The sequence below is a fragment of the Caretta caretta genome, chromosome 8 (assembly GCF_965140235.1).
Source record: "Caretta caretta isolate rCarCar2 chromosome 8, rCarCar1.hap1, whole genome shotgun sequence".
NCBI lineage: Eukaryota > Metazoa > Chordata > Testudines > Cheloniidae > Caretta > Caretta caretta.
Genome location: NC_134213.1, coordinates 100,795,540 through 100,823,215, shown reverse-complemented (window position 1 = coordinate 100,823,215; position 27,676 = coordinate 100,795,540). Strand labels below are relative to the sequence as shown.

The following is a 27,676-nucleotide window of genomic DNA, read 5'->3' as shown; positions in this document are numbered from 1 at the left end:
ATTTACAATGTTGGAACCATTATTGATGCAAAATTGTTATCCAAGCAAAATGTGTCGCATTCTGCCCACTTTCCCATAACACCTGCTCACTTTGTTAACATATTCCCAGTTAAAGCTAGACAAAAAGATAAAGATGCATTTAGAGCTGAGGGACAGAAAAATACTGGTTACCAAAGCTAGTACCAACTCTGTGTGGTGCTTCTCTGTTGCTGGTGGACAGTAGACCTCTAGGAGAGCTAATGAAAAGAAATTGAGCCAGTCTTACTGAAGAAACCAAACAAGAGCTTAGATCAAAGAGAAATCTCATTCATCTGGCCTGCATTTCAATCCCAACCGCAAAAGCACTATGCCAAAAATATTAAAATACTTTCATGACTAGTGACCAGAAATTCAACCTACAACACATTTGGGGGATTCTCCTTTACAGACAAAAACCAAAAGTCATTATTGAGAAGACTGTTTTGAAAGTGTTTTATTTTTACCTAGATATTTCCTAACTCATGTACTTTAAGGTTCTCCAGAATTAACCTGTATATTTTCCCACCAACAGTGCACGCTGAAAGCCACTGACTCTTTACACCTGTAAATGTATTTAGCACTGAAAAGAGTAAAACTTACATTTCTGTGATACATGAACATCCATTGTGAATTCTAGGGCATCTACCCTGCAGACATATCACTAACTGTAACCCCATGAGGCTTAAAGAAATATCAGCACTCAAATTCATAGAGTAAAGGTCTGAAGAGGCAGCTCTGTGAATGGATAACTACCCGGGGCTTTGCCAAGCACAATATAGCTGTCACTTGTTATTATGTGAAAGATTTTCCGGGGAACAGTGTTTTTCATTTTGCATGCCAGAGACAGGGGGGAAAAAGACATTTAGACAACCGTCTCTTTAAGAAAAGATAAAAGCCAAGCCTTGTAAGCTTACTCACCAGGGTTGGTTATAGTCAGGAGGTCAAGTTGCCGTTGTTGCTGAAAAGCAAATTAGAAAAGGAATTGTTAAAGGGGGACTAATTTCAGTGGGTCATTTTAGACATGCAAAGAAAGTGTTCTGACATTTACACTGGAATAAATTACAAGTTACACGGCTCAGAGCAACTATTTTGGATGGAAGCCATATGTACCTTCCGACTAAGGAAAGAAATCTAGTCAGTCCCTTCAGGGGGGGTTTATTTACATTTCTGAATTGGGCTTTTGGATAAAAGTGCAAATGTGTGTGTCCATGCATACTTTTAACTAGCTGCTTCAAATCTAAGGGATCGTTGACTTCACAGAGAAGGAGCAAGGCACCAAGATGTGCTACTCTACGATTCTCTTCTTGACTAAGTCACTGCCTCACAGTTTGGACTCGGTTAAACAAATAGTTATATTCCCCTGGGAGGAGATTTTTCAAAGACACCTAAAGGGATATGAATGACCAATTTACATTCATTTTAATGGGATTTCGGCACTCATATCACCTTATCTGGTTTTGAATATTTGAGTCTCAGTTTCTATATTTGTAAAGTGGGCATGATTGAGCTTTAATGGTTTGAACACTGCTCTGGGAGCCTTGGATGAATGGTGAAATGAAAGTGTAAAATAAAATTGTTAGTAGTATAATAAACTAGTAACTGATGAAAGGAAATACTTTTTCACATAATGCACTATTAGCCCGTGGAATTCATTGCCTCAGTATTTCACTGAGTCCAAAAGCTTAGTAGTATTCTAGACATTTATATGGATAACAAGACTACCCTGAGTTAACAGTAAATATTAGAAAAAGAAACAAGGGTTTTGGAAGAGATATAAACTCTCATGATTTGAGGCATAAGCCAGCCTCTAACTAGTGAGGTTTAGGAAGAATCTATCCCTGGAGGCATATAAACCCATCACTGCTTACGGCACAGTTTCTCTGCCTGCCTCTGAAACAGGTGGTAGCAGCAGTGACAGGATACTAGCCTGGACAGACCACCAGTGTGATCCATTATGGAAATTCCTATGTTCCTATGATATTATCCTTTTCAGCTTCTGCACAGCCTAAATTTCTACTGCATCGGGCTTTCCACCTCCATGGTGGCTAGGCAAGTTTACACTTTCCTTCTCACAAGTGGATTTTATTATTGTCTATTTTTTCCTTGCACTTTCTAACAGTTGTCATTCCTCTAAAACTCTCTATGGCCAACATTTGTGTGTCTAGCTGGCTTCACAGTATACACTGTCCAGTTTAATTTCTCTCTCCTAATCTGCTCAATAATGTCTGTGTTACTTTCATTTATTGTCAGGCCTATTGATCCTTTTCTAATCTAATTCACATCATTACACTCTCTCTATTCTTCTGGTGACAGCTGAAAGTCCTTGAGGAGGAAACTATGTGTCAGTGATCCCTACAGTGGATATTCTTCTCCAGAAAGTCTTACTGATTAAAGACCTTCCCCTTCAGAGTGCCCAAAATTGCAGGCAAAACACTACTGACTGAAGTCAATGAACACAATTCATCATTGCTGTTCGCCTGTGCAACTTTACTGAACTTCCTTGAGCCGTATACCCATTTATATCAGTGGACAACTGGATGCATTGGATGCTTTGTCTGCACAAGACTCTGGATTCGAGTCCACAGGTGGCATGGGTGTCAGGAAGTAGCATCAGAGCTGTAATCTTCTGTAGCATTCTCTTTATGTTGTGTGTTTATGGCCTACTTATGTGGTTTAACTCTTTTGAATAGTGTAAAAGCTTTTGATGGGTACAGTTTCACTTGTATTCCTAGTACTGACAACTCTGAATATACATTCCCATGTATGGCACAAGGAATATGACTTATTTTGGTCACTTTATTATAAACACCAAGGTTCAGATTGTGCTTCGTCCTTAAACTGATGTGCCAGGATAGTGGTGGGAGTCGGGAAGGAACCTTTCCCTGACTTATGTGACCTCCCTAAGTCCCAGGCATAGTTGTACACTGCTCTCCAGGGACTACAGTGTCTGCATTTCCCATATCTATTGTGGGCATAAAGGAAGCATCATAGTAAAGCTACTATATCTGAAGGTGTGTAGCAATGGGTTCACTCCTCCCATGGAAGGCTGTGTCTAAATGGCACAATCGGTTCCTAAGTGTATATGAAGAAAATACTCTGATTGTGAGTTATATTAGATATACATTATGGGCCTAAAGCTGTATTTCTATGAAGCTACGATTTGCCAATAGCAAATTGTTTTAGCAGCCACATGGCCAACAGCATAGCTTATTCTTGTTTAATGTAATTTGAACTCAAAATGTACAATAAATAGCCAAGTTAGAAAAGGAATGGTCAGCCATATACAAAAATGACTGGAAAAGGGCAAATGTAGTACCCATCTATAAAGAGGGAAATAAGGACAACCCAGGGAATTAAAGACCAGTCAGCTTAACTTCTGTACCCGGACAGATAATGGAGCAAATAATTAAGCAATCCATTTGCAAACATCTAGAAGATAATAAGGTGGTAAGTAACAGTCAACATGGATTTGTCATAAACAAATCGTGTCAGACTAACCTGATAGCTTTCTTTGACAGGGTAACAAGCCTTGTGGATGGGGGGAAGTGGTAGATGTGGTATATCTTGATTTTAGTAAAGCTTTTGATACTGTCCTGTATGAACTTCTCATAAATAAACTAGGGAAATGCAACCTAGATGGAGCTACTACAAGGTGAGTGCAAAACTGGTTGGAAAATCATTCCCAGAGAGTAGTTATCAGTGGTTCACAGTCATGCTGGAAGGGCATAACAAGTGGGGTCCCACAGGGATCGGTTCTGGGTCCGGTTCTGTTCAATATCTTCATCAATGATTTAGATAATGGCATAGAGAGTGCACTTATAAAGTTTTGTGGATGATACCAAGCTGGGAGGGGTTGCACGTGCTCTGGAGGAGAGGATTAATATTCAAAATGATCTGGACAAATTGGAGAAATGATCTGAAGTAAATAGGATGAAATTTGATAAGGACAAATGGAAAGTAATCCACTTAGGAAGGAACAATCAGTTGCACACATACAAAATGGGAAATGACTGCCTAGGAAAGAGTACTATGGAAAGGGATCTGGGGATCATAGTGGACCACAAGCTAAACATGAGTCAACAGTGTAACACTGTTGCAAAAAAAGCGAACATCTTTCTGGGATGTATTAGCAGGAGTGTTGTAAGCAAAAGACACAAGAAGTAATTCTTCCGCTCTACTCCGCTCTGATTAGGCCTCAACTGGAGTATTGTTTCCAGTTCTGGGTGTCACATTTCAGGAAGGATGTAGACAAATTGGAGGGAGTCCAGAGAAGAGCAACAAACATTATTAAAGGTGTAGAAAACATGACCTATGAGGGAAGATTGAAAAAATTGGGTTTGTTTAGTCTGAAAAGAGAAGACTGAGCGGGGACATGATAACAGTTTTCAAGTATGTAAAAGGTTGTTACAAGGAGGAGGAAGAAAAATTTGTTTTTCTTAACCTCTGAGGATAGGACAAGAAGCAATGGGCTTAAATTGCAGCAAGGGCGTTTTAGGTTGGACATTAGGAAAAACTTCCTAACTGTCAGGGTGTTTAAGCACTGGAATAAATTGCCTAGGGAGGTTGTGGAATCTTCATCATTGGAGATTTTTAAGAGCAGGTTGGACAAACACCTCTCAGGAATGGTCTAGATAATTAGTCCTGCCACGAGTGCAGGGGACTGGACTCTCAAGGTCCCTTCCAGTTCTATGATTCTGTGACCATCTGTAAAAACAGCCATATTGGAAAAAAGTTGGCAATAGAAGAAGGTCAGGTTATACAAAGTATAATGAAGGCAAACTGCAGAGCACGTAAGTGTTTGTATAGCATCTAGTACAATTTGGGCCTTGCTTCTTATTTGAGCCCCTTGGCAACACAGGCAAATAATAAAATACACAAAAGAATAACAATTTGTTATTGCAAGAAAACAGTATCTTATGAGGTAGGTTCAATAAAGTGGAAAATAATCACAGGCCAGATCCTCATTTGTTATCCTCCATCTGAACATTGGCTGAGGACTGGTCCAGAATGCAACAAAATTAAGCCCTGATCTTGCAAACATTTGTGCATGTGCTTACTTTTAAGCATGAGTAGTCCCACTGACTTCCAGTGAACCAGTGGGATAATGCACTGACATTTCACTTCTAGCAACTAACTGCTCCAAAAGATTTGAGATTCAGCAGCCAGGCTCTTGGCTAAGGACTACATGCCGCAGCACTACATAGGTAGTATAGGGACTCTCGTATAGGGACTCTGGTATAGGGACTCTGAATGGGCTCCCTCTGCCCTTTCCTCTCAGGGCCTCTAGCTGGGATACCCAGAATTTGCTCTAAAGTGTAAGTTTTCATATATATCTAGTCTTCATATATATCTCCAAGGAAAGGAGACAAAATGTGTTCCTAAACTGTGCTTGTAGAACATACAGAAAATCATCCCCTGCAGATGCAAGCGTGGCCCCAAACTTTTGCTGCATTTCCAGATTTCAGAGGCCAGGCCCTCTGCAACTCCACCCTCCCATGGTCCAGCTTGATGTTATCAAACTAGTAACCCAAAAGAAAAAGTTAATATTTTTAATGTTTAATATTTTAAATTCATTATTTAATATATAAGTAATTCTAAAAGCAACTGAATTAACAAGGGATTTTCCAAATTTCTCAAACAATAATTCAATAATCACAACAGAATCATCGCAGCTGTGGGGCCAGACTCACTCCCCTCTAGCGCTGGGATGTGCAAATGCACCACCCAGGGCCCAGGTACTGCAGGAATTCCCTTCCCCACACCCCTGCTGCCAGTAATTCCACTCATGGAGGGCATCTGTTAGAGTCTTTATCAGCCTGATAAGAGTCCCTCAGAGGTGGTACTGAGTCAGCACATCCTTCACTGCTCTAATCTTGCCCATCCTGAAAGAACACAAACCGTTATTTTGACCATGCTGGTTCCCCACAGGCCCCAGGGCCAAGGGGAGATTGTGGCCAATTTGAACCACAGCAGCTTCCCATATTGTGGATTTTTCTACCTTTGGTGCTGTTCAGAGGCACAGACCCTGCAGGGCATCTGGCCCTGAATTCTATCAATTAATCACATTAACTTGCATAACATTAACATAAATCATTAATAAATGCAATAAACATTGATAAAAAGTAATACATCATATTTAAACACATGGAAGGCAAATCGTTAATAAATTAAGCATTAATTCATTTAATGAACGTTAATCTATGAGGCATCAAGAATAAATTCTACTTCAGAGAATGAGTTGAAAAGACCTGGTTTGTGAGCCAGTCTAATCCCTTGAAAAGTACAGAATGGTCCCTGCTTCACAGACATTTATGACTATATCTAGCCATTTGGATATATCCAGCTATAGAGCTTCCATTACTAAACTTGGAAGACCATTACTAAGCTTAGAAGACCATTACACTTCTTGGTAATGTAGAGTCTATATCTTCCACCAGGCGGTTTCCTAACATTTCTTCTAGTAGCTCACTTTCTGAGAAATTTCTTTTCTTCCTTCACACTGATGCCATTTTACATGTTTGCGGTTTCATTTAATTTGCTCCCAAATTAAATTGGGAAATTTCAAAGAAATAATTTTTGTGTAAATTCACAAATTACTTTAAATTTAGATTATCTGCAAGTTGTTCGCAAATTGTCCAACCTCCTATACAAAGATGTGAAATGTACTGTGCAAGCTTTGACTCTCTTATCTTCAAATTAGAAAAAAGAAGCCAGATGCAAAGATGTCCCATGGGACAAACTGCATTGCTTCTTTAGCAATTGAGAATTTTCTTTATATATAGAAATGAACCTAACTGTACCCAATTCCAAATGGATCTAGATTTCATTGGCCAGAACCTTAGTGGCTCCAAGCTTACACTTAGCACAGCTGAAGAGAGTGAATAAGAAAGGTAATTCAAAGCCACCTTTTCACTCCTGCCATCCTGGGCCAGCCATGAGCCAAAAGGCCCCCATGACTCTTCCCCCTTCTAGCTCAGAACACCATCTTCCTGTCCCTGACATCCAACGTGACCACTAAGCAGGAGATGCTGGTGACATAGAGGCAAATACACTAGCTCTGCACCATCTGAGATTCCCTAGCTTTGTTTGTGATGCTTACTGGCTTGCAGGAGACATCTCTGGGTGGAGCAGGGGTCTAGAATGAACCCACTCCTCTGATCGCCATCTAACGCTCAGAGTCCGGGGCTAAGGGCAGCACAAGCTTTAAAAACAGTACAGTAGGTGGCGCTGCTGAGTTTGAGTTCCCTAATGACCCCTGTTGCCTGCCTGAGCATTCTGAAGACACAATGCCTCCCTCCAGCAAGGCTCAGGCACAACAACCACTCGCTCCCATCCCCATACTCCACTGGCTCTCAAAGCAACAATTAAGGGAGTTTCATCTACCTAACTATATTTCACCTTGCTCAGGCTCTCCTACTGACCTCTTCCATCTGATTTTTATTTGACCTGAATGGGAGTCTCTCTTGATTATCTTCAATTTACTATACATTTGAGAAAGTGCAAACTGAAATCAAGTGCATTCTTTCATTATTTCAGAGGCTTTGCAGAACCATGCGGCTATTTTTGTACCATCCTTGAACTTTTTGCAAAGAAAGGGCTTGATTTGACCAACAGAGTGCGTGCTCAACTTGGCACATGTGAATCGTCCCATTTAAACTGCCAGCATGTCTATTCACCTGCATGAAGTTGAGCATGTGCTTAAGTGTTTGCAGGATTGGGGCCTAAAATTTCAATATTCTTTTCTTAGTCTAATGAGTGGCCAAGTTAGTGCGTTTGTAAATTGTTGCAGGGTAGTATCTCATAAAGCCAAAAGTTTTAACCAGTCAAAAAGATCAAAATTCAGGACAGACAGTCCAAGCAGAACAAGAGGTACTGTTCAGATGGCACACAAGATACTCATAGGGACCATCACAAACCTCATCATCTTCTGCTCAGTGTGCAACATGCACTTCTTCAACCTGAAGAGAAAAGGAGTACTTGTGGCACCTTAGAGACTAACCAATTTATTTGAGCATGAGCTTTCGTGAGCTCATGCTCAAATAAATTGGTTAGTCTCTAAGGTGCCACAAGTACTCCTTTTCTTTTTGCGAATACAGACTAACACGGCTGTTACTCTGAATTCTTCAACCTGCCTTCTCTAACATCTACACATAAAACAAAACCCTACATAACTAAAACACTCCACTACACACCTAATTCTTGCACAGGGGAGAGGATAAGCAAGAGCGAGCAAAACACACATGGCAAATGATAATCGTGTCACTAAATGCAGGGCACTCAGCTATTAAGGGTGGTATAAGAACCTACAAAGAACAGAATGGACAGACTGAGTTATATTTAATACAAGTCTCAGAGCAGCATCTCTGTTACATTTGTATACCGTACTTTGTAAAGCCAACTTTTAGATGCTACAAAACTGTTACATGTACCGAGAAGGTGGAAAGATAAAGATATTAGGTATGTTATATATTTAATTGATATGACACTGAAGGAAGACCAGTATCGATGGTCATGGAGCCTTCTCCTGAGCTATTTTTGTTCCCCCAGAAACAGGGATACAAAATCGTACACTGTCAACTAGAAGAAGAGTTGAGGTAGCAGTGTTTGTATATTGATGCCACCAAACATAGAACCCAGCACTGTACTAAGAGGGTGGAAATGTCATAAATACAAGTGGTCAGAAAATGAAAACAAAAAAACCCCAAACACCCCTCCCCCAAAAGCCAAACAACAGTGGAACGTGACATTTTGAAGTTGTTTCCATTTCACATGGTGCGAAGCGGACCCACTTGGAGGTTTTTTAGGTTTTTTAGTGAAATTTGTTTCATCAAAATGCGTATTGAAATTGTTATTGACATTTTCTTGTTTACCAGGGATCTCTTTTCTGTGAACCACAACAACAAACTTATAACCACTTTTATAATATTTTGATAATGTTTTAAATTTAAATATTAAAAAAGAAATGAAACAAATTGTTAAAAAATAATTTTAAAGACAATTTTTTATTAAAAATACTTTTATTCAAAAAAATGCCACCCAGCTCTAGTTATGAAGTTTACCGATAAGAACTGCTGGGAGCTTGTAGGGTAACTTGCAAAAGCTGTTGGACAGTCCAGCTGAAAGAGGGTTCAGGGAACATCAATGTTTTGAAGAGGTCGTAAATAAAGGAGAGCCATGCCCAAAGATGAAGACTACCAGGAAAAAACATTACACTGACTATTTCCATCTTATTGCAATAAAGTTCTGTCTAGTTTCACAAGTGAGGTTTTCTTGCTTGTATATTCCTTCTCTTCAAAGTGCAGAATTTGGAGTTAAAGAGTGATCAAAAAGTGTACTCATTCAAATCCTTTTAAACTGGATAAACTGACCATTTTAGGGTGTGTTTTTCTTTTAAAAAAAATCACATTATGATTCCATTCCGAAACCACAGGCTTTTGTTCATACAATGAAGTAAGAGCTCACACTTTCTGCTTCCTTTATTATTAGCTGCTAATATTTCATTGTATCATGATAAAATGAACCAGTCATCTTGTTGACACTTGGCTGGGATCTTAGTAAATTGCATCTGCTGTAGCCTACTACCTGGAATCAATTATTGATAATATAGGTGTGTGGGAACATTTATAAAGTGGTTTGGATATGTTATCACTCATATTAAGAGCTATAATGAGCATCTGAAACCATTTTAACAGTGACTTCTGTAGATATTTGATCTTTGCAATACTTGGTAATTCAATTCTGGTTTAGAATCAAAACCAAGCCCAAATGATAAAAGACAGTACTGAGCCATTAAACTACTTTAGTAATCTTTCCATTTCAATTTAATATCTGGCACCTGAGTATTTTTTTCACTAAAGTGTTGGTGTTAGATTCACTTTTCTTATTTTCTAGAACCTTTGCCAAACAATTAACTGGAACAGTTTTTTCCTGGAAAGTATTTGCCTCAAGAACACAGGAATTAGGCATCTATATATTTATTAACAGGCTCCTCCTTGCTTCTTGGGATCCTGCCATGTTCCAAATCTATAAAAAAAGAATGGAAATTTTATTGCAAACTGAAGATAAATGGAAAGAGCCTTTACGTTTTCTGCAGACATCTCTATGGCATTTAGCCATATCAGGGGTCCTAAAGGGACTAATAATAAATGCAGATGAGAAAAGCAAAATTGTGGTGTGCTGCCAACATTGTTATTAAGGCCCCCTACAAGATCTGTGCTAATGCACAGCTTTCTGCCGTGACTGATTGAAAAGCTGATTTAAAGAGCTGCACAAAAAAAGCCATTTGCAGGGCACACAAGAACTTTTATTGGTCCTACAAAACTTAAGAACCAGGCTACATGTTCTCAAGTGCCATCTCCCAGCACCTTTTCTATTAACTATTTACATATATATAGACAGAGCACCCTCAATAACATGGGGCATCTGAGTTTGCATTGACAAACTAGCAATAAAAACAACAGTTATAACACAGATCTCTCTAAGCACGAGAGAGAACCATACAGCAGGCAAAGAAATGTGAACAAGTTCTCAATATCTGTGGCTATGGTCCTGCACCTTACAACATGCAGGCTGGGTGCTGTGCCAAGCAGAGCCATGGCAGACCATCCATATACATCCTGATCAGATGCAGCAGCAGGGTTTGTAGTACTAAGGGACTAAATGACATATTAATCAACTTCATAGAGTACCTCAACAATGGAATGCGCACGAGCGAGTGCAGAGAAAAAATACAAAGGGAACTGGGACCTGATCCAATTGCCACTTTTTGAAGGAAAGAGGAGACTTTCCATTCACTGTAATGGGAGCTACAGCAGGCCCTTAGAGAGGTTTATACTCACAGAAGTTAGCAAGAGAAAATGTTCCATATGTCGTATCATCCAGCCTTTCTCCTGCCAATGTAGGAGTGTTCCTTACAGCGCATTTTCTAGTGTTATGTTCAGTGTCATTTTAAATTTATGGGGGGAGGGATAGCTCAGTGGTTTGAGCATTGGCCTGCTAAACCCAGGGTTGTGAGTTCAATCCTTGAGGGGGCCATTTAGGGATCTGGGGCAAAAATTGGGGATTGGTCCTGCTTTGAGCAAGGGGGTTGGACTAGATGACCTCCTGAGGTCCCTTCCAACCCTGATATTCTATGATTCTATGAAATATCTCAAGTGACGGGGCTTCTAAAACTCCCCCTAAGAGATCAAGCATCTCAGAGAGGTGATGAAGAAAAAGCAGAAAGCCTACAAGGAGTGGAAGATGGAAGGGATCAGCAAGGAAAGCTACCTTATCGAGGTCAGAACATGTAGGGATAAAGTGAGAAAGGCCAAAAGCCATGTAGAGTTGGACCTTGCAAAGGGAATTAAAACCAATAGTAAAAGGTTTTATAGCCATATAAATAAGAAGAAAACAAAGAAAGAAGAAGTGGGACCGCTAAACACTGAGGATGGAGTGGAGGTCAAGGATAATCTAGGCATGGCCCAATATCTAAACAAATACTTTGCCTCAGTCTTTAATGAGGCTAATGAGGAGCTTAGGGACAATGGTAGCATTACAAATGGGAATGAGGATATGGAGGTAGATTTTACCACATCTGAGGTAGAAGCCAAACTCGAACAGCTTAATGGGACTAAATCGGGGGGCCCAGATAATCTTCATCCGAGAATATTAAAGGAACTGGCACATGAAATTGCAAGCCCATTAGCAAGAATTTTTAATGAATCTGTAAACTCAGGGGTTGTACCGTATGACTGGAGAATTGATAACATAGTTCCTATTTTTAAGAAAGGAAAAAAATGTGATCCGGGTAACTACAGGCCTGTTAGTTTGACATCTGTAGCATGCAAGGTCTTGGAAAAAAATTTGAAGGAGAAAGTAGTTAAGGACATTGAGGTCAATGGTGATTGTGACAAAATACAACATGATTTTACAAAGGTATATTGTGCCAAACCAACCTGATCTCCTTCTTTGAGAAAGTAAGATTTTTTTAGACAAAGGAAATGCAGTGGATCTAATTTACCTCGATTAAGTAAGGCATTTGATACGGTTCCACCTGGGGAATTATTAGCTAAATTGGAAAAGATAGGGATCAGTATGAAAATTGAAAGGTGGATAAGGAACTGGTTAAAGGGGAGACTACAATGGGCCATACTGAAAGGTGAACTGTCAGGCCAGAAGGAGGTTACTAGTGGAGTTCCTCAGGGATTGGTTTTGGGACCAATCTTATTTAATCTTTTTATTAGTAACCTTGGCACAAAAAGTGGGAGTGTGCTAATAAAGTTTGCGGATGATACAAAGCTGGGAGGTATTGCCAATTTAGAGAAGGAGAGGGATACCCTACAGGAGGATCTGGATGACCTTGTAAACTGGAGTAATAGTAATAGGATGAAATTTAATAGTGAAAAGTGCAAGGTCATGCATTTAGGGATTAATAACAAGAATTTTTGTTATAAACTGAGGATGCATCACTTGGAAGTAACAGAGGAGGAGAAGGACCTCAGAGTATTGATTGACCACAGGATGGCTATGAGTCGCCAATGTGATATGGCCGTGAAAAAAGCTAATGCGGTCTTGGGATGCATCAGACGAGGTATTTCTAGTAGAGATAAGGAGGCGTTAGTACCGTTATACAAGGCACTCGTGAGACCTCATCTGGAATACTGTGTGCAGTTCTGGTCTCCCATGTTCCAACTGGAACAGGTACAGAGAAGGGCTACTAGGATGATCTGAGGAATGGAAAACCTGTCTTATGAAAGGAGACTCAAAGAGCTTGGCTTGTTTAGCCTAACCAAAAGAAGGCTTAGGGGAGATATGATTGCTCTCTATAAATGTATCAGAGGGATAAATACCATGAAGGGAGAGGAATTATTTAAGCTCAGTACCAATGTGGACACAAGAACAAATGGATATAAACTGGCCATCAGGAAGTTTAGACTTGAAATTAGACAAAGGTTTCTAACCATCAGAGGAGTGAAGTTGTGGAACAGCCTTCCAAGGGGAGCAGTGGGGCAAAAGACATATCTGACTTCAAGATTAAGCTTGATAAGTTTATGGAGGGGAGGGGATGGTATGATGGGATAGCCTAATTTTGGCAATTAATTGCTCTTTGAGTATTAGCAGTAAATATGCCCAATGGCCTGTGATGGGACGTTAGATGGGGTGGGATCCGAGTTACTACAGAGAGTTCTTTCCTGGGTGTCTGGCTGGTGAGTCTTGCCCACATGCTCAGGGTTTAGCTGATCACCATATTTGGGGTCAGGAAGGAATTTTCCTCCAGGGCAGATTGGCAGAGGCCCTGGGGTTTTTCACCTTCCTCTGCAGCGTGGGGCACGGGTCACTTGCTGGAGGATTCTCTGCATCTTGAAGTCTTCAAACCACGATTTGAGGACTTCAGTAGCTCAGACATAGGTTAGGGGTTTGTTACAGGAGTGGGTGGGTGAAATTCTGTGGCCTGTGTTGTGCAAGAGGTCAGACTAGACTATCATAATGGTCCCTTCTGACCTTAAAGTCTATGATTCTATGATTCCACAGCTTAATACATCTCACTGTCAGGAAGATTTTCCTGGTGTTCAATTAACATTTTCCCCTACTTTTCATTCAGCTCATTACTCCCAGTTCTAGCCCTGTGTACCACCCAAAATACAGTTAGTTTTTAGCTAAATAAGCCTTCCCTCTCATTGGTGTTTACATCCTTCAAAAGTGCACAACTATTAATATGTTTCAGAGTAACAGCCATGTTAGTCTGTATTCGCAAAGAGAAAAGGAGTACTTGTGGCACCTTAGAGACTAACCAATTTATTTGAGCATGAGCTTTCGTGAGCTACAGCTCACTTCATCGGATGCATACCGTGGAAACTGCAGCAGACTTTATATACACACAGAGAATATGAAACAATACCTCCTCCCACCCCACTGTCCTGCTGGTAATAGCTTATCTAAAGTGATCATCAGGTGGGCCATTTCCAGCACAAATCCAGGTTATTAATATGCGTCCCCAATCTCCAGTCATCTCTCAGCCAGTCTATAAATATATAGATTTTTTAATCTTTCATTGGAGGCCAATCTGTCCCCGCCCCTGATTTTTTGTTGCTCTGTCTTGAACTCCTGCCCATATATCAGATAAGAAATGGTTTAAATGTGTTACTAACGAGCATTAACATTCACTATACTTGTTTGCTTTAAAAGTGCTCACACCCAGGCAAGTCCTTAAAGATTCACTGATGCCTCTTGAAGAATTAATCAGAAGTGTTCTCTTACCATAATTCTGTTTATATACATTATAAATATGTTCCACGGGTCACTTCGCCAACATGTATTATTAATTACCATTTGTACTATAATCATGCCCAGAGGCAGAGTAATTTACTAGATTAGGCAGACAGGCAGGGATTCCTTAGTCCTAGTCCCAGCTCTGCCACTGATTTGTATAGCCTTGGGCAAGTCACCTAATTTTTTCTATGCTCAATTTCTCCATCAGATCACAATTGTATAACCCCACTGACATGTTGTGAAGATTTCTTCATATTAGATGAAACATGCTATATAACAGTGGTTCTCAAAGCCAGTCTGCCACTTGTTCAGGGAAAGCCCCTGGCAGGCTGGATCGGTTTGTTTACCTGCCGCGTCTGCAGGTTCGGCCGATCGCAGCTCCCACTGACCACGGTTCGCCGCTCCAGGCCAATGGGGGCTGCGGGAAGTGGTGCGGGCCAAGGGACGTGCTGGCCACACTTCCTGCATCCCCCATTGGCCTGGAGCGGCGAACCGCGGGCAATGGGATCCGCGATCGGCCGAACCTGCGGACGTGGCAGGTAAACAACCGGTCCGGCCCGCCAGGGGCTTTCCCTGAACAAGCGGCGGACTGGCTTTGAGAACCATTGCTATATAAGGTAGGTGCCTACTATTAAGCAAGCATGTATGTCAATAAAAACTTGTTTCCTAAAAGTTCACCTACTCCTGCAGGATATTCCACACCAAAGTCATAACGGGGGTATGCAAACCTGCTTACTTCACTGAACCCAAGCTGGCAGACTCAACTCACTAGGGTTCACAATTCCATATGGTCTATCTGGTACATACAAACATGAAAATCTGGAACAAACCTACGCAAAACTGTCTAAACCTGCCATCCATCCAGAATGCTCTTACATAGGTGGGCGCTTGACAGCAGCCTACCTGGTGCCCCACGAAAGATTGATGAATAAGGACTGGACCATCCAGAAGTAGGCTACAGATCTAAAAGGAGTAGGGGGGTGGGCTACGTAGGCCCCCAACAGGTCAACACTTATGTACACACTTAAATTAAGCATGAGTAGTCCCACTGAAGTCAGTGGAGTTTCTCATGTGTTTATAATAAAGCAACTGCTTGAACTTTTGTGATGGGAGCCTTGGTCTTCTTAGATTTTCTTAAAAAAATTTAAGAGTTTTGTTTTGGTAACCAAACCATGCAGGTTTTCACGGTTTGGGGGTTTATTATGTAAATTACATAGCCATGGTCATAATCCTTTGTTTATAACATCAGTTACTCTAATGTCTATAGAGATTATTGTAATGTCACAAACAGAGGATTTTGTCTTCAAGTGAGAAATAAGCAGCAGGAGCTAATAAATGCTCTCTCTGAATTTTATTTATTTTGAAGAAACAGGAAACAGGAAAAAAACAATAAAAACCACACAAAGTGCTATTAACAAAGAGAAAAGAATCTATACACGATGGGGATCATTTCTTGGTTATTTCAAAGCCGTTCCTTAATTGGGAGTCTGTCCAACAGTAACTATTACTAAATAAAAGGAAAAGCATTGAGACAGGAAAAAGTATAGATTAGCAAAAGTAATTATGAATACTGAGAGTCCACCATTTGTCGGGGGAGGTCGTCAATGCTATTCAATGAATGTTTAATTAGAAACAAGCATATCTACTTATAAGAGTAATAGGATATTGACCAGCTAGCAGTTGTTTTTATAAGTTGTTATAGATAAAAAGAAAAAGAAAAAGAAAAAGGGCTTTTTCTTTTCTTTTTTAATATATACAATTTTAAAACTCAAGAAGCAAATACGTACGGGTTAAGACAGTGTTTTGTACTTCCTCTAGGCACAGAACTCACAGCAGGAAAGCAATGGTGGCTCAGATTGGACAGAACTACCTGATTACTAGATGTTTTTTCCATGCTTGTCATTTCAGCTGCGATCTTTATTTGTCATGCCTCTGGCTGTTCAATACACAACACATGGGCCTCTTTCACCTCCACTTTGGATCCTAAATTATTAATTGTACTTTCTATAGCTACAGTTTCTTGTTCCAAAGAGATATAAGTTTGTAAATCCTGTCTGATATATTTAGTGCCTTCAGATAATGTGTCCAGATCCAGCTTTTGGTTTGGGATCCAATCAGAAAACCTGAAAAAGGCCAATTTCAGCTTCTGGGGTAGCCCCTTCTTCCCTCCCCTGACCACTGTGATCTTTTGGCAGGAGAACCCACAGGGAACCTCTCCCAGACTCTTCTCCTACCACCACATATAAGGACACAGGGCTGCCAGATCTGAGTCATGCTCCCCATCTTCAGTCTAACTGAGGTTTTCCAGTGGGTGGTAAATAAGCCAACCACTACACAGGTCTGAAGCAGTAGAGAATAGCCCAGCCTTTTCCCTGCTGTTCACATCATCCTTTGCTGTGACAACTCCAGGAAGCTACTGCACACTTGCAGTGAGTTGTTATTGTGAGGTTTCTAGCAGTGCTGGTCGAAATGTTAAACTTGACAAAAAATTCCACAAAAAATATTCTTTCTGTATTTTTTAAATGACATTTTTCATGAAAGGTGTGTCTTTCAAAATTTCCTGATCCCTCTTCTCCCCATTTTGTTTAAAAATCAGAAAAGGACCACCAACAATATCAATAAAAATAATTTATTTAGACAACATTAATGGAAAATACTATTTTATGACCAGCTCCAATTTCCACCATTTTGGATCAGTTTCTGGATGCAATTTCTTATCAGGACCACTGAAAATCAAAGCCCTGAATTATAATTTTGATAACATTCAGTTCTTGACACACCTGGGTCCAACCAATGAAACAGACCTAGCCAGGTAACGGTTAGAACACTCACCTGAACTCTTAAGAAACACAGCTCCTGGTTTTACATATGAAACAGTATAGCAATAAAAATAATAGAATGAAAAATACTGATAAAATATACAGCAATATTCAAGAGTAAAAATGTGGACAAAAAACAGGGCTGGATGCTGTAGCTCCACCCACAATTCAAACCTCTGCCCATAAACCCTGAGTAGTTGGATATTTCTGCTAGATTGTTCAGCTGAGAAAAGTTAGCAATGTAAATGTTGTAAACTGGAGATGATGAATGATTTAAATAGCCTATTATATCTCTAATGTCTATTTTTCTTCCATAATTCATTATAATTGTCATCATTAGGATCCAGAATCAACACTGAGATTAATGGGGCAGTTCATACTACCCATATTTATAAATCCAGTGTGTTTAACGATTCAGAAAGATAACACTTAATGTGTTCTTTTTCAGCAGGTTATCCTTCTAACAGTAAAGACTGGAATTTTTGTCTTTTTGTTTTTAAATGAAAGCTTAAATTCTGCAGAAACCAAAGCATCACCATATAAACGTTTGTAAGACAAACCAGAGATGTCCCAACCCATGTAAATATCAACCAAACAAGCCCCAAGACACCTGTGTTAAGCATGTAGCATTAGGTATATTTCAGATGGGGAAACTTACCTTTCTAATGTGCAAGTCAGCGCTGAGACTGGGAATAGAACTCTGATCTCCAGCCTCCCAATCAGACACTCTAAAAGCACCTGACCAAACCATATTATCTTACACCCTTCTGCATTTTCCCTAAATTCTCAAGGCCTTTCACTCTAGTCAGATTACCTGAAGAAGGGAAACATTCCTCCATACCAAACTTCTTCGAAGTACTACTCATTGTGTTCATATACAAGTTTCCTATCTACTCAAATTATTGGATAGTGAATCAATAGACTGGACGGCAATTGCTCCCAACAGACTGTTGAAAGAAAGAAAAGAAAGAAAATATTCCTTTCTTGGCAGCAAGGGGGCAGCCAATTCAATCTCTCCGAGCCCTGCTGTAAAAGGTAACAATGCATCCAGTTAATTGGGATACCTCTAGGGGGAGACTGTTATTCAGTGTTCCCACATTTTAAATTGGGAAAATAATTTATCTAAGAATCTTTCCCTCTATAATTTTGTCACTATATTTATTCACTGTGTGTAAAGCTCCTGATTTACTGTATATAAGCCAAGACAATGTGATCAAAATAATAGTGAAAAGTTAAATTAGAATCCGGTATGCCTGGGCAAATATACAAACGTATCTTCCACTACTATGCTTTCATCTAATTTCAAGCTTCATGTTTTGTTCTGCTTTCCTTTTACAGTTCATGGAAGTAGGTTAGTCTTCCTGCTACTCAAGAAAAGTGAATTTTTGAAAACCAAGGCTGCTGTTTGTTAAATTCATTTTAGAAATCATTTTGAATGGTTCCAAATGTCACCCTTGCAAAAAGCTACATACTTAATTACCATGAGTACAAGCATGGTCTGAGAAATCATATGAAAATATCGAGTCTGGGTTATCCCAGATGTAAAAGAGATGAACAACCAATCTTATTTCTCTTAATAGCACCTAATTCCTTTGATTTAAATTATTTTGAAGCAATTAATTGGTAATTTTCTATTTCCTAAACCCAAATTATTAATTTTAAAAGTCACTGTATTAGAGCTTTACAGAATCATAGCAACATTTGGTATCTGCTCCTGCTCCCATTGAAATCAATGCAAAACTCCCAATGACATTAGTAGTGCAGGATCAGATATTTAGGCCTTGTCTACATGACCATTTAGTTTTCGGCAAGCTGGCCCATGAATCTACCACACACTACCCTGCAATGGACTAACTGTCCATGTGGGCCCCGCCAGCACACATTAACTTTTGCTTAATTCCCTTTGACCTAGTAATCTTTGAAATGGGACTAGATCAAAGAACATTAACAAATTGTTAATGCGTTTCAACAGGGTCCACATGGACAGTTATTCTGGACAGGCTAGTGTGGGGTAGATTCAAACACCAGTTTGCTGCAAAATAATTACGCAAGTTGTATAGACAAACCCTTACTGCTTACTACTTATTGATTAAAAGAAAAGGAGTACTTGTGGCACCTTAGAGACTAACCAATTTATTTGAGCATGAGCTTTCATGAGCTACAGCTCACTTCATCAGATGAAGTGAGCTGTAGCTCATGAAAGCTCATGCTCAAATAAATTGGTTAGTCTCTAAGGTGCCACAAGTACTCCTTTTCTTTTTGCGAATACAGACTAACACGGCTGTTCCTCTGAAACCTACTTATTGATTGATCAGTTAATCTTAACAACTCCCTGCGAGGTTGTTCTGTGTTTGTGCGACACCTAGCACATTGGGGGTTCTGGTTCATGGATGGGGATTCTACGCATGACCTCAATAGAGATGATAAATGAAAATACTGTAACAATATGAGACAGGCAATGTTATCCTCATGTTACAGATGCAGAAACAGACACAGATGCTAAGCGACTTGCCTGTAGCCACCCAGAAAGTCCACAGCAGAGCCAGGATTACAACTCAGGAGCTGCTGGTTCTCTGTTTAATCCAACAGTCAGTGCTGTTGCTCATAATAAAAAGCTCTCTGAAAATCTAAGGAAACACTGACAGTGATGTTACCTGCTGCCTTGTTAGCAAAAAATATCGGCAGCATGTTTTGTTCCAGCAGTTAAAGATGAATGTTTAGGATGAACACTCGTCTGGCTGCTTAGGAGGAGAAAAATACAATTATTAGTTTGTAAATAAAGATACAACCTCTCATCGGTCAGGCAGTAGAATATCTTCTCTCTCCAGAATGGACCCATAATATGCAACAGCCTTTGGAATTGTATTTCAATAACTATATAAATGTCAAAAGGACAAGACATTTTTTAGAATGCTGTCAATAACAGAATCAGCTCTCTTCCCCCCCGCCCAGCAAGCTCAACATTGGTATTGTTGCCGTACATTCAGGCTGGCTCAGTGGTTTTTAAATATGCCAATCTCTCATCTCCAATATCATGCTAACAGCAAAATAACTCTTCATATAGATTGAGAAACAATTCTGGACCAAAGTCAATCCTCTGACGTGCACAGAGGGCTCACACTGAATGCGCCACTAGCATAACATATGACTATCCAAGGGAAAAACGTGGCCATGTTCATTAGGCAATAGCCCAGTTTCTGAAGCCGCTCTATGTGCACCACTTCCTGTCTGAACAGGGCCCTTGTCCTTCTTAACGGATCTTTGGCTAGATCACAGGCTCCTGCACAAACTCTTCTGTCTCAGAGATATTTCAAATGGAAAAAGTTTGTGGGGTGAGCTTTATTTGTTTTGTTTTGTGGGGACATGGGGGTGGAGAGAGGGAAAATGGCAGCTGGTCTTCAAGTTTAAAACTCTACAATACTATTGCTATGATTATTTATAGTGCAGTTGCCCCTAGCCCGCCTGTAACTGGGGCTCAGTCCTTTAAGGCAGGGTCCCTCTGAGGACTACTTCTCCCATAATTCCCTTGTGTTAAACAGCCAGAGCCCAGTAGCAGGCTAGTTGGTGGTGCCTGCTCTCACAGAAGCCAGCACGCTCCACTGCATCATGAAAATCTTTTAGGCGACCAACTGGGAAAAGCTAATCTCCAACTCAGCTAGTATCTCAGGGTGAAGTAAGTTTCATAAAGTATAGCCGACTCATCTAATGTCAAAAAACTAATTTCATTCCCACATCACACGAACAGACCAAGACATGTCAATGATTAATTTTTATTCCTACAACAAGGAAGAAGAGAGTTTCCAACTCAGAACATTACAGATTTACACAACAGCCACAGTCAGTGGACAAGGCAGTACAGACATCTTCATGAAACAACTCTGCCGGCTCCCTTTCCAGTGCATATTTCCCCTGCAGGTATAATCCCTCAACCTGGAAGGAGAAAGATCCTAGACAGAGGATAATGCCATCTAGAAATATCTTTTAGAGGGAAACTATGTTGGATATTCCCCTTCAGTGCATCCTACTGCTCCTTCAGAGCAATCCTCCTGACCGGGGCTGAGTTTCCTCAATTCCTATAGGCTGCAAAAGACTTGAAGATGGACAGCATCTCACAAAATCAGACCTCACCAGGCCAAAAGCACAGATCTAATTGTGTTTGTGTGACAAATCTCTACTCAGGCTAGTAGTAAATAGGTATACATCCACCTATCGCTAGTAATAGGCTTTCATGTTTTCAGACCAGCCATATATGTGGGTATCTTAAAATTAGGCTGCATTTACTCAAGAAATAGTGTCATACTTTGAAAATTCAACTTTAAAAAAACAGTTCTAAATTAAACCTTTTCCATTGCTGATTTTATGTTCTTTTTTTACTGGGAGAAAACCATGTGGTCTTCAAATCCTCATTGACTATTAGCATTAATAAATTCATTCTCAGGATACCAGCAGCACCAACGGTTACAGATAGATATTGTGAAAGCATTTTGTTTCCCCAACGAGTGCACATTTTGTGCTTAGTAAAACAGCTCTGGTGTGTCAAGAGTGACTCATGAAGAAATATCAGTCCATCATTTCAAACCAATTTCACAGTTGCAGGAAAGGTGAACAAAGTTTCTATATGTGAATAGGCGAGGAAAATTTATCCTCATTCTGTTCATGAATTCCATTGTGTCAGACAGCTATAGTTGGGGATTTTTTTAAAAGGCCAACACAAATGTAAATGTTTCAATTTATAGAGGTAAAATTAAGTGTCAGACTCCTTTCTGTTCCCACTGAGTTTAAATTGTTCTTTTGGGCACTGAAGAAAGAGACGAATTTTCCTTATGAAATGTGGTTCCAATACAGTCCTGCAGGTTAAGAATTGAGGGTGCTGGCATGACGGGTCAATGCACTAATATAGCAGACCTTTTCATCTGAGAGTCACATGCTTCTCTGAGGCGGAGAGACGTACCTTAATATCTATGTATCTATGTAGTTTGTGCTTCACAGGTTACGGAATAGGTGAGAGTACTCTAAAAGGCAAGTCTCTGCATGCATCCAATGTGCATATGTGTTCAGTTAAAAATATCATGAAATGAGAATGGGAACCATTTTGCATTCTAAAATGAATGGATGGTTATGGTGTGGACAATGCACTTGGGCTGGGATTTCCAATAGAACTTAAGGGAGTTGGATGTCCAAATCCCATTGAATTTCAGTCTGGGAGACCAGACAACACTCTAGACACATTTCCACTGGTGATTTATTGTTGAAGGCTCTGTGAAAGAGGGACTGGTTTCAGAGGGGGGCTTGAATGAAATGGAGAAGGCAGTCTGGCACACAAGGAGGTGGAAGGAGTTTTGTGCATATGGGGAATCGCAGAAGACAGCATGAAGCGCAGAATTGGAGCCAGATACAAAAGGTGTGATTAGGAGGGCAGCTTTGCAGGAGTCTACATAGAAATGAGATAAAGTTGTAGGGAACTTTTCTTTTGTAATTCATAAAGAGATGAGAAGGAAGAACCATGAACTTCCATCCTATGCCCTGGCCTATACAACGAACTATACTCAAATAATGGTAACGTTCTGTTTTAAGCCAGACAAAGCCCATTTTTGTTGGTCCTGGCTTTTTCAGTCAGGGTGTTTGGAATTGGGGAGAGTCTCTAATTTTCTGTATCGGGGAATGTTGCACTGTTGCCATTGTGTTAACTCTGAATTATGCATGAGTTTTTAAATATGGAATTGTTCCCCTGCTTACGATGACAGGCACATTCACATCATATAAAATTGAGATGTGGGGAAATCTAAACAAAGCCAGTAAGTTGTGAACTGAGCCTAAAACATCTGCTGTGGTGCTTAGGAATTGCAGCACATATGTTAAATAGGAGCATCCAATATTTGAAGGCATGCTACCTATGTAGAGACTCCATAAAATGTCAGAATTACCAGTTTTTTGGATGTTTCAGTCTCAGCTCTGAATTTCCTTATTTTAATACATTAAGTTATTTTACGGATGATCTTCCACTTTTTTTGTTTGCTTGTTTATTTTAGGGTATACTGAAAAAGAAGAGAAAGACAGGTGCCACTGACACCCTATGGAGGTCAATAGTACTTAAAACCTGATGAAACAACAAGGAGTCCTTGTGGCACCTTAGAGACTAACACATTTATTTGGCATAAGCTTTCGTGGGCTAGAACCCACTTCATCAGATGCATGAAGTGGAAAATACAGGAACAGGTATAAATACATGAAAAGATGTGAGTTGCCTTACCAAGTGTGAGGTCAGTCTAACGAGACAATTTAATTGACAGCAGGATACCAAGGGAGGAAAAATAACTTTTGAAGTGGTAATGAGAGTGGCCCATTTCAGACAGTTGACAAGAAGGTGTGAGTAACAGTAGGGGGGAATTAGTATTGGGGAAATTAGGTTTAGGTTTTGTAATGACCCAACCACTCCCACTCTTTATTCAGGCCTAATCTGATGGTGTCCAGTTTGCAAATTAATTCCAGTTCTGCAGTTTCACATTGGAGTCTGTTTTTGAAGTTTTTTTTTGTTGAAGAATTGCCACTTTTAGGTCTGTTATTGAGTGACCAGGGAGATTGAAGTGTTCTCCTACTGGTTTTTGAATGTTATGATTCCTGATGTCAGATTTGTGTCCATTTATTCTTTTGCGTAGAGCAGTGATCGGCAACCTTTGGCACGCGGCCTGCCAGGGTAGGCCCCCTAGTGGGCCAGGCGGGTTTGTTTACCTGTCGCTTCTGCAGGTTTGGCCGATCGTGGCTCCCACTGGCCGCGGTTTACTGTCCCATGCTAATGTGGGCTGCGGGAAGCGGCAGCCAGCACATCCCTCGGGCCATGTCAAGATGCGTGGATCTTAATAGATTGATGGAGATGCTTCTCTTAAACCTCTTTTGTACAGATACTGGTCTCATGAGGTCAGGTTCTCGTGTGAGTTTAGCCAGTGCTTCCTGGTTTTGGCTGATAAGAAACACCATATTTTCATAATTGCTCATAAACATGCACCCTAGCAGATGATGTAGATGTTACACATAAAAGACAAAATTCTGGGAAGCATACTTAAGACATGGAGAAGCACAGACACTCACAAGTAAATTTGATCAGAGTTGTGAACAGTACTGGTGTCAGAAACCGTGATGGGGATGGTCAGGAATAGTGATTGGAGCTGTTGCAGTTGGGCCTGTCAGTCAGAGCCATGGCAGGAGCCCAGAGCAGAATTGGAACGATGCCGGAGTAAGAGCAAGGTTGGAGCAGTACTAGGAACAGGGATGGAGCAAGAGCAAGGGGGGGGGCAGGCTAAGGCTGGTGGAGTCTGTTATCATTCTCAGGCAGGGGAGAGTTACAAGCCATGAAGTGACATTGAGCAGACTGACCTTCTGTTTCTCCTGTGATGCTTATATACCTGCCTTTAGTCAGCAGACTGGCTCCTGGCTTGTGGATTGGCTTGATCAGGAATGATTCATCAATGCATGTGGCTTAATCAGGCTCTAATTCAGGGATGACTCATCACCTTACATTACATTCCCTTCCTCCCCCTCCCCCAGACCTCCAGCCACTTCCACAGCATCTTTGGACTCAGCTTGTTGGGATGTGACAGATGGGATTCTTGAAGGAGGTCGGGGATATGTATGTTGCAGGCTGGTTCCCACAAATGGTCAGTTGGCCCATACCCTTCTCAGTCCACGACATAGATCAATTGTCCTCAGAGGAGCTTAGGGTCCTAGATTTGTCTCAGCAGGTATTCTTCCTGCCCCTAAACCATGATAGGGGGTGGAGGAGATTGTGTGCATCCAGGAAAAGAGTTGTCCACATATTTCTTTAACAAGGAAATATGGAATACTGGATGTTTCTTCATGGTATGGGGCAGCTGGAGCTTGAAGACCATTGAGTTATTCTGTTGAATGATCCAGAATGGGCCAAAGTAATGGTGGTTTAAGTTTTCTTGAGGGTTGAGAAGTATCCAAGTGTTGAGTCGAAAGCCATACTCTGCCTCCAACTGCTATGGGAGAATGGTCCTCTCGATGAAGGTCATCATATCATTTGTAGTCCTCCTTGGATGAGTTTAAGTGTGATTTTAGTTCCTCTTGAATGTTGCGGAGGTGTAGAACCAAATCATAGTCACAGGGACACAGGACGTCAGCCCTATGAAGCCATGATTGGCATAGAAGGGACTTTGGTGGGTTGATCTGTGATCTGAGTTATTATAAGCAAATTGAGTGATAGGTGAAAGTCAGAATCAGTCACCTTGGTGGTAGTTGATGAAGCAGTGGAGATATGGTTTTAGAATTTGGTTTGCCATGCTGATTCTTCATCTACCTGGGGGTGGTATCTCGAGGACATGCATAGAATGACTTCCAGGAGCTTGAACAATTCTCTTTCAAAAGTGGGAGACAAGTTGTGGACCATGATCAGATGTAATGTCAGCTGGTAACCTATGGAGCTTGAAGATGTAATCAAAAAATAATTGCATTGTCGCTTCTGCAGTGGGGATCTTCTGACAAGTGCACCATTTTGGTGAGGAGGTCAATGATGACCAGTATAGCAATGCAGCCCTGAGAAATGGGGAGATCAACTGATGAAATCCATAGAGTTAGAGGTCCAGGATGGGAGTGAGGTTGGAAGTGGGATCACGGCACTTAGAGTTTGGCATGGGAGGTCTTTGTCCGGCCACATGCCTCACAGGAAGGAATGTAAGATTTGATGGATGAGAATAGTTTAGGCCACCAAAAATGGTAAGAGATAGCTTTCCAGTATCTGAAGTGGCCTGCCAGTGGGGAATCATGGCATAGCTGGAGTATGGCTACATGGGGTGCTCCAGTGGGGACATAAATGTGATCCTTGAACCAGAGTACCTCAGTTTTGACCAAGAACTTTGGGTCAGACTTGGCTAACATCCATGTCCCCATAAGTGGATTGTTGGGCAGTGAGGACTTTACAAAGGCCAAAAGCTTGGTGTTGGCCAACACATTTATAAAATAGCAAGGCTTCAAAATAGTGGCAGATTCAGGAACTTTATTCCCTGCATCTAGGTACTCCCCTTGCAGGATACTCATCAGGTTTGCAGATTAGGGTTCTGGGCTGGTAGGTGAGAGTGAAGTTGAATCTAGAAAAGAAGAGGGACCAATATATCTGACATTGGTTGAGGGATGTAGCAGTTTGTAGATGTTCCAGGTTTTTATGATCTGTGAACACCTAGACTGGAAAGCATGTACCTTCTAACTGGTGGCACCACTCTTGAAATACAGCCTTGATGGCCACTATCTCCTTATCATAGATTTTGTCATTTTGTTCTTTGGGTGTTAATTTCCTAGAATAGAAGGCACAAGGGTGGAGGTCATTTAAGGCCCCATGTTGCTGAGATAACACTGCCCCGATTGCATAATCGGAGGCATCTTTTTTGATGAAAAAGGGTTTCACTGGAGCTAGATTGACTAGGATGGGGGCAGCAGTAAACACTTTCTTCAGCTGATCGAAGCACAGTTGGAAAACTTGCAAACCCTAGGAAGTACTGGATATCACAGATGTGCTTAGGTGCTGCCCAAGTCAAAATCACAGAGACTTTTTTGGGATCCATACTTATTCCACTGGGAGATATGGTAAAACCCAAGAAGTCTACAGTGGTATCAGCTGATTCACATTTCTCAGGTTTCCCATATGCACCATTTGCTCTAAAACATTCAAGAATTAACTGGACATGCTGTTATGTAAGGTTTGGTTCTCTGAAAAAATACGGTCATGTAGGTAGATTACAACAAACTGGATCAGAACATCCCTGAAGATATCCTTGGTGCTGGAACATGGTGGGGGCATTACAGAGACCATAAGGCATGACAAGGTACTCAAAGTATCCACAATGAGTACAAAAGGCTGTTTTCCATTCATCACCCTCTTGGATGCAGCCCAGGTTATAGGTGCAGTGTAGGTTAAGTTTAGTGAAAACTTAAGCTGAGCCAACCCTCTCCAGTAGTTCATTGATCAATGGCAAAGAATATTTACTTTTGATGGTGATATTGTTCAGCGCTCAATAGTCTACAGAAATGCACATGGTACCATCATTTATTTTAGACAAACAGGGCTGGGGCTCCAGCAGGGGACGCAGAAGGATGGATATAATTCTTTGCAAGATTTTCATCCCCTTAGAGTCCTGAGTTCAGTTTGTGACAGAACGTAAATTCACCCGAAGGGTATTTTGGCACCTAGCTGGAGATCTACTTGGTAGTCGTAAGGTCCATGTCGGGGCAGAACATCAGAGTTTCTTTTATCGAATATGTCTGCAAAGTCCTTGTACTTCATGGGATTGGTGAGTAATTCCTGATCTAGAGCCTGAGTAAGCCACATGTGTTGATGAGCCATTCTTGTGCTAGGTTCCAGCCAATCCACAAGACAGGAGCTGGTTTGGTGACTTTCAGGGCAGGCAGATAAGCCTCTCAGGAGAAACAGAAGCTAAGTCTGCTCAATATCACTTCATGGTTTGGAACTCTCCCCTGCCTGAAAGTGGTAATGGACTCCACACGCCTCAGCTTGCTCCAGTCCTGTTCCTAGTACTGCTCCAGCTCTGCTCTTACTCTGGCCTTGTTCCAGCCCTGCTCTG

At 40.9% G+C, this 27,676-nt stretch overlaps 1 protein-coding gene across 3 annotated transcripts in view; it reads right to left on the bottom strand.

The window, feature by feature from the left end:
- Window positions 1–27,676, bottom strand: part of BEND5 (BEN domain containing 5) — a 1,404,194-nt gene that overhangs the window by 654,536 nt on the left and 721,982 nt on the right. For all 3 annotated transcript variants that reach the window (XM_048861237.2, XM_075131860.1, XM_075131859.1), the window contains exon 6: window positions 937–976. In XM_048861237.2, coding sequence (XP_048717194.1) covers window positions 937–976 — 40 coding nt within the window. The remainder of the gene's footprint in view (window positions 1–936; window positions 977–27,676) is intronic.